This window comes from Mirounga angustirostris, unplaced genomic scaffold (assembly GCF_029215605.1).
Source record: "Mirounga angustirostris isolate CCGP_5_RB_7025 unplaced genomic scaffold, mMirAng1.0.hap1 SCAF_11, whole genome shotgun sequence".
In the NCBI taxonomy this organism is placed as follows: Eukaryota; Metazoa; Chordata; class Mammalia; order Carnivora; family Phocidae; genus Mirounga; species Mirounga angustirostris.
In genome coordinates, this window is record NW_026991719.1 from 219,792 (window position 1) to 226,432 (window position 6,641).

General features: G+C 59.3%; 1 protein-coding gene across 1 annotated transcript in view; it reads right to left on the minus strand.

Annotated features, from left to right (window-relative positions):
- The window catches only part of PPP2R3B (protein phosphatase 2 regulatory subunit B''beta), a 59,486-nt gene extending 56,588 nt beyond the window's left edge, over positions 1-2,898 (minus strand). Inside the window, exon 1 of the mRNA XM_064573654.1 lies at positions 1,764-2,898. Coding sequence (XP_064429724.1) covers positions 1,764-2,096 — 333 coding nt within the window. The 5' untranslated portion in view covers positions 2,097-2,898. The remainder of the gene's footprint in view (positions 1-1,763) is intronic.
- Between the last annotated feature and the right edge of the window lie 3,743 nt (positions 2,899-6,641).

Here is a 6,641-nt window from a genome sequence, read left to right on the forward strand (position 1 = left end):
GCCTCAGGGCTCCAGACACACGGCTGCACGCATCAGCACTGTGTGAACCTTTGTTTGGGGAGTGAGAGAAGGGGCGGACGGAGAGGCAGACAATCTCAAGCAGGGTCCACAGTGAGCGCGGAGCCCACTGGGGCTGGATCTCACGACCCTGAGATCAGGACCGGAGCCGAAACCAAGAGTCGGAGGCTCAACCGACTGACCCGGAGAATCGTGATCACACACCAGCCCCACCATGTGCGCACCTTTCAGAAGCACTAGCAGCCAGCCGTGGAAGCAGGTCTAGCATCCTCAGCCCAGAGTGCTGCATCCTGCCCAATCCCACAGGTGGCCACGCACAGACCCGGCTCAGCAGCCGGCCTTCCGCAGTCAGACCGCCACGGCCTCTGGGCAAGACTGGACATCGGATCTCCACTCTGAACCTCCCCTCCCTGCGCCCCCTGCCTTCTCCTCGCTCAATTCAGTGCACCCCCCAAGTCGCTGGCCCCCTTTCCGCCCAACCTCTCTCCCAGTTGAGAGAAACGACCTCTCCGTGCTCGGAACACCTGAGGAACGGGGTGTGCACCTCTGGGCCTACTTTACAGAAATACGTCCTTTTCAAGGCCTCCAAGTGGCCTTCCTCCAGCAGGGCTGACCTGCCAACATCTGCAGTCCCAAGAGGGTTCCCACGAGGTCACGGGGTCACAAAATACAAGAATTCACCTGTGAGGGGTGCTGGGCCTCAGCGCTGAAAGCTATTTACCGACAAGGCAGGCAGCTCGCTGAATGAGACCTCGGCCATCCCAGGGGAGTACAGATGCCATCATGGGGAGGGAAACCACTGTCCCTCCAGGAGGAACCCTCCCGAGTGCTGGCCCTTCTCACAGATCTCGAGGCCTCTGTTAAACGAGCGATTCGGGCAAAACTCCCCCCAGCACTAAGGTTCTGTGGTGCAGTGGGAAAGTGACTGAGCAGAGCTCAAGGGATGGTCCGGGGGCCCTGCAGGTGCAGACGAGCCTTCCCGTGGAGTTCCTTAGAGGGTCTAAGCCAGGTGGCGTCTGCGTGGCCTTTGGGCCCAGTTCCCACTCTCTGTGCAGACTGACTTTCTGGGAAAGGTCGTCGGGTCCGCTGGAACAGGCCAGGAAACCACCAGTAATTGAGAGCCCAGCGAGTCTTCCTGCAGGGAGGAGCACTCGCCATCCGCCCTTGGCGGCTGGTCCGCTGGGGTTGGGAAGCCGTCCAACGAGGGATACTACCATATGGTTCGTGCTGCTGGTGGGACGCTAGCTCCAACGGGAACGTCTTCAACGTCACACACGCGTTCGGACGCAGCGCGAACAGCTCCGGCTTCGGGAGTATTGCAGGTCCGTGGCGTCCCCAGCCGCCACGCTGGCCTCAACCCCCGGAGCCAGCACTTTGTGACTTCGAGCGCACACAGGATTACGTGCCAGAAACCAACCCCTGTTTTTGTACAGGGCTGTCTGACTGCACCTACCGTAGACGATTTAAGGAGAAAACCGGCAAAGGAGGGATCAAACCTCTAGGTCATCATTTAAGCCAAGAAAAAACCGCGGAGCAGTGGGCACCCAAGACCGAAACTTGGAAAGACTGGAAAGGAACATCAAAATTCCCACCCGAGGACCAGCACGGGGCTCCGGCGACGACGGAACGTTTCAGCACACAGGGCTTCGCTTGTGGGAAAAACCGCGCCAATGTGAGTGTTTTCCCGCACCCCTGAGCCCCAGGGCGCCATGCACCCGACTCGGCAGAAGTGAAGCATAACTTACTGCTCGCGCCCCTGCGGATCTGCGAGTCCCTCGCACGGGTGGCCCGGTCCTGGGACTAGTGGCGGCTCCCAGCGGGAGCGCGGCGGCCGCGGGGGCCGGGCTGGGCGCCCCCAGGCTATCGAACACAGCGGGCTTGCAGGCGGGGGCTGCGGCTGCCAGCGGGGGCCCGGGCGGCCCCGCGGCCCCACCGCCCGTCTCCGTCCTCCCGGGCATCTTGATCCTCTGCAGACAGTCCTGGAGCATCGTCTGCGTGCTGGACTCGCTGAGCCAGCACAGGAACAGCTCGTCCACCTTCATCTTGAGGACGGGCTGCAGGACTTTGCCGGGCGGCATCTCCGAGACGGGGACCCTCCTTCCCGAAGAGCCCCTTCCTCCTGCACGCCTGCCTGGCGCCAGGAACCCAAGCCAGGCCTGAACGCACGTCGGCGGAGCAGATGGTGGCTGCAGGCGGCGGTCGCGGGCCCCGGGCCCAGGGGTCGGGGGTCACGGGCCCAGGGTCCCTAGGAGGCGGGGTCGCGGGCCCCGGGCCCAGGGGTCGGGGGTCACGGGCCCAGGGTCCCTAGGAGGCGGGGTCGCGGGCCTGGAGCCCGGGTCCTGGGGAAGGCTGGGTGGGGGGTCTAGAGCCTGGGTCCCGGGAAGGCTGGGGTGGCGGGCCTGGAGCCCGGGTCCTGGGGAGGCGGGGTCGCGGCCCGGAGCCCGGAGTCCCGGGGAAGGCTGGGGTGGCGGGCCTGGAGCCCGGGCCAAGGGTCCCTAGGAGGCGGGGTGGCGGGCCTGGAGCCCGGGCCAAGGGTCCCTAGGAGGCGGGGTGGCGGGCCTGGAGCCCGGGTCCCGGGGTCCCGGGAAGGCTGGGGTGGCGGTCCGGAGCCCGGGTTCCGGGGAGGCGGGGTTCGCGGGCCCGGAGCCCGAGGTCCCGGGAGCAGGCGGCGGCCCGGCCCCGCCCGACGAGGGGGCGAGGGGGCGAGGGGGCGCGGGGGCGGGCAGGGTCCCGCCCGCCGGAGGCCCGGCTGGGGGCGGCGCCGGCGTCTCGGGGGCTGCGCGGACGCCCGGGCCCGGCGAATGATTTGCAGCAGCGCCGCTAGGCCCGCGCCGCTCCCGGCAGCTTCAAAACGGGCGCGCCGGCCGCCTTCCCAAACAAGGTCGCCTACGTCATGCGTCACCGCGACGCGTGGCGTCATCACGGCGGCCACGGGCGCCGCACGCCGGCACGCACGCCTCCCTGGCTTCGGACGCAGCGGCCTGCGGGGTCTTTGGCCGGGGGGTGGGCTTTGATGCAAGTGGGCGGGGCGTTTAGGGGTGGGTGAGGACCGGGACGGGGCTGGCGGCCGCCCACACGAGGTCTTCCTGATTTTTGGCTTTTTAGGGCTGCAGCCCACGCCCGCGAGGCCACCTGAGGGCCGGGGAGGTGGGAGCATGCGCCCCGCGTGCGTGCTCACGGGGGGGGGAGGGGGGTTGCCTGGCAACTTGAGCATGCGCAGTGCGTGCCCGCCGAGAGCGAGCCGGAGGCCCGGCGGTGTGGGGGAGCGGGGCGGGCATGCGCAGTGCGTGCCCGCCGGGAGCGAGCCGGAGGCCCGGCCGTGGATGGCTGGGGGGCATGCGCAGTGCGTGTCCGCCGAGCACGGGGACGAGCGTGCGCGCGGCGGAGGTCGGGAGCGAGCGCGAGCCTAGGCAGGCCGTTTGAACTTCAGCTCGTGAAGGGCCCCGTTGACGTTAATTTTGTTTACCAAGCGGTAATGATGCGCTGGGCGCGTGCAGCTCTTTTAAACGTCAGCTCTTTGGCGTGAGAACGAACTGCGTTTATTGCAAAAATAATAAATCTGTTGTGTTGGAGGTGCACTTAATTACCTGGACGACCTTTTGCGCCTCCCTGCCTCCCCCCGGCTAGCTTATTTCCGTTTATACTTTTAACCGGGTCGTTGAATCATGCACAGGGCGCACATGCACTCTTTGTGTCTTGCGTTTCGGGTTTTGATTTTGGTTTCCTGGGTTTTTTGGTTTGTTGTTGTTGTTTTTGGTAAAGACGTTTTCTTCTCCCTAAGATGACTCTGTAAAGTAGTTTTCTCTTGGCTTTGCCCCGTTTTCGGGGTAAGTTCAAGGCTTTAGGAGCGGGTTCCCCTCAGCAGTGTAAACAGAGCGGACGCACTGGGTGGCTGGTTTTGCGCTGGGTGTGTCATGATTTCCACCTCGGTCTGTGTTTCGCAAGTGCGGCTGAAGCTCCGTGTGCACCCGCTCGTGGCAGCGCCGTCAGGCAGGAGTCCTGCGAAGTTACTTCTGTCCACTGGGAAGCAAAGGCTTGTGAGGGATGCTGTCGTTTCTGGACAGAAGTGAGTGTTCACGCAGATCGCTCTTTGGGGGTATCACATACAGACATCTTGTCAAGGAACAGACATGCCTTTCACCCCGGGTCTTTAGACGAGCTGTCGCTCACTGCTCCCTTCATCGCTGTGGTTTTGGCGAGGAAAGGGCTTTTTTTGAGCCCCTGCACAAGACGGCTTTATACGTCCGGGGCCGGTGGTGAGGCCCAAGGTAGTACTGTACAGCTTCCAAGCGGACAGAAGCAAGGTCCAGGACAGGAACAGAATGCACCTTCAGTCTGTGCTGGCCCGCCAAGACCCTGTCCTGCGAGGACAAAGAGGTGCTGTGGGACCCCGAGGCCCCCCGGAGCCAGCCCTGTGCGGGGCTCCACCGGAAACAGGAGCACCGTCTGCTGATGACACGGAGGGTGCTCTGGTTCTGCCTGACTACCAGTGGGGTGGCAGGAGGGCCCCCTCAGGACAGAAGGGTGGGGGTGGGGAGGAGCCGGTGGACAGGAATATTCCCGAGGATTCTGTGTGGGAGGGGGGGACCGAGGAACAGCGGAGTCGGCTTCCCTACTGTGTTATCCTGGGGACCTTGCAGAGATAGGCACTGGGATGGTTGGAGGGGAGGGTGGCCCCTTCCTCTGCTCACCCGAGCCCACTTCCCTCTGTTGGCTGCAGTCCACCCGGCCCCTCAGAGCTGGTCCACACACCCCCAGCTTCAGCTCCATCAGGTGCTGGCTGCTCGGAAAGGCAAACCCATCACTGAACAACAAAACAACGTGTCTTTCTGCGGAGCCCCAGGTGGTTGATGGCACCCCCCTACTTGGGGAAGGAAGAGGCCCCAAAGACAAGTGCCTGTGAGGTCTGATCTCACGGGTCCAGGCAGATCCTAAGCTGCAAGTACACTCACTGGAAATCAGAGTGATCAAGTTTGTATCTGCCAAGTACATTCATCCAAAACGAGTTGCTTTTTCTTCTTTTCAAAAAATCTCTGTTTCTATCATTAGAACGAACTTCTGGGCGCCTGGGTGGCTCATTTGGTTGAGTGGCCAACTCTTGATTTTGGCTCAGGTCATGATCTCAGGGTCATGAGATCGAATTCTGAGTTGGACTGGTGCTCAGCGGGGAGTCTGCTTGAGATTCTCTCTCCCTCTCTCTCTGTTCCTCCCACTCGTGCCCTCTCTCTCTAAAATAAATAAGTAAATCTTAACAAAAAAAACGAACCCCAGAAGAGCCATAAATGTGCCTGTGTTTGGTTTCAAGTGATCTCCTTCAAAGAAGCTAACCAGGAGCTTGATGACGTTCCTTGTGTCAGGTCTAGATACTATTTATGAATTCTGCCTCTCTGTCTCTCCTCTTCCTGTTTTATGTGCTTCACTTTGCTGCTGACTGACTTCCTTTCCAACATTTGGTTTTGTTTGCTGCCCCACGGCATGTCCTTTCGTACAATTTTGAAGTGGAAGAATTGGGTCTTTTTCTGTGCTCCTCGAACACTCCGTAGCAGTGGGGTGGGTGAGTGGACTGGGCTGGTGGGCCAAAGGGCACATTCCACGACTGGGATGTTTCATGTCGCATTATTGTCGCCGGATCGGTTCCTTCTTGTGAAGCGGTCACCCCTGCTCCTCCTTCCCTCCAGGACTCAGCCCACGACCCAGCGTCACTGCCTGCCCTTGGTTAAAATCAGACTGATTTTCCCTGACAGCTTTCCAGCGACGGAACCACAGATGAAATGGCCTTGGAAGACTTTTTTTCAGCAAAGACGGTGTCATGGTCATTCCCTGGGTGCTATGCTGTTACTGTTGCCAGGACAAAAAGCATAGAAAACATCCATTAAAACTTTCCAATCTAAGCAGTGGTGTTTTAGGTAAAATGCCATACGGACCTGGTAATTAAGAAAAATAATAATTTATTTTGTTAGCATCCATCTTAATAAGCTTTCAAAGAAGAATAGAAGTGTTGATCAAACCAACAAAAGGAAACGAATGGATAGCAGCCCTAACCAAACTAAAGAGAACAGAAAAATCGTAAATGCTTAAAAAAAAAAGGATGTTGTTTAGATTTGCCCTTTTCTCCGAAGGAAAGAGTTTTACAGAGGTTATGCACGTGTGCATTTTTTTTTTCAGATGTCCACGTATTTTCCTGATTCAAGATCCCAGTTTTAAGCAGTGACGTGGTGGTGGTGGGGGACCTCACAGACAGCGACGCTGTGTCTCCACGGTCCTGCAGATGAGAGTCGGCCGCTGAATGATGTGTTTCTGTCCAGCTCCCGCTGGGATGCTTGGGAAGCTTTCACTTCTTGCTATCAGCTCGCCTGGATCCGTCAGTCCTTTCTTAATTTATTTATGATGTATTTATTATGCTGGAATGTGGCATAATTAAGCTGCCGCCTATTGGGTCCTCTGAGTGTGTGCTACAAGCCTGAGGACAGAGATAAATAAAAGACGGTTCACAATCTCAAAGATGTCCTAGTCAAATGGGGTGGGAGTGGGGATTTATAGAATTAGATAATTCAATGCACAATTATGCATCACAACGTGGAAGTGTGAGGAGAGAAAGGAAAATATGCAGAGAGAACTGGCTG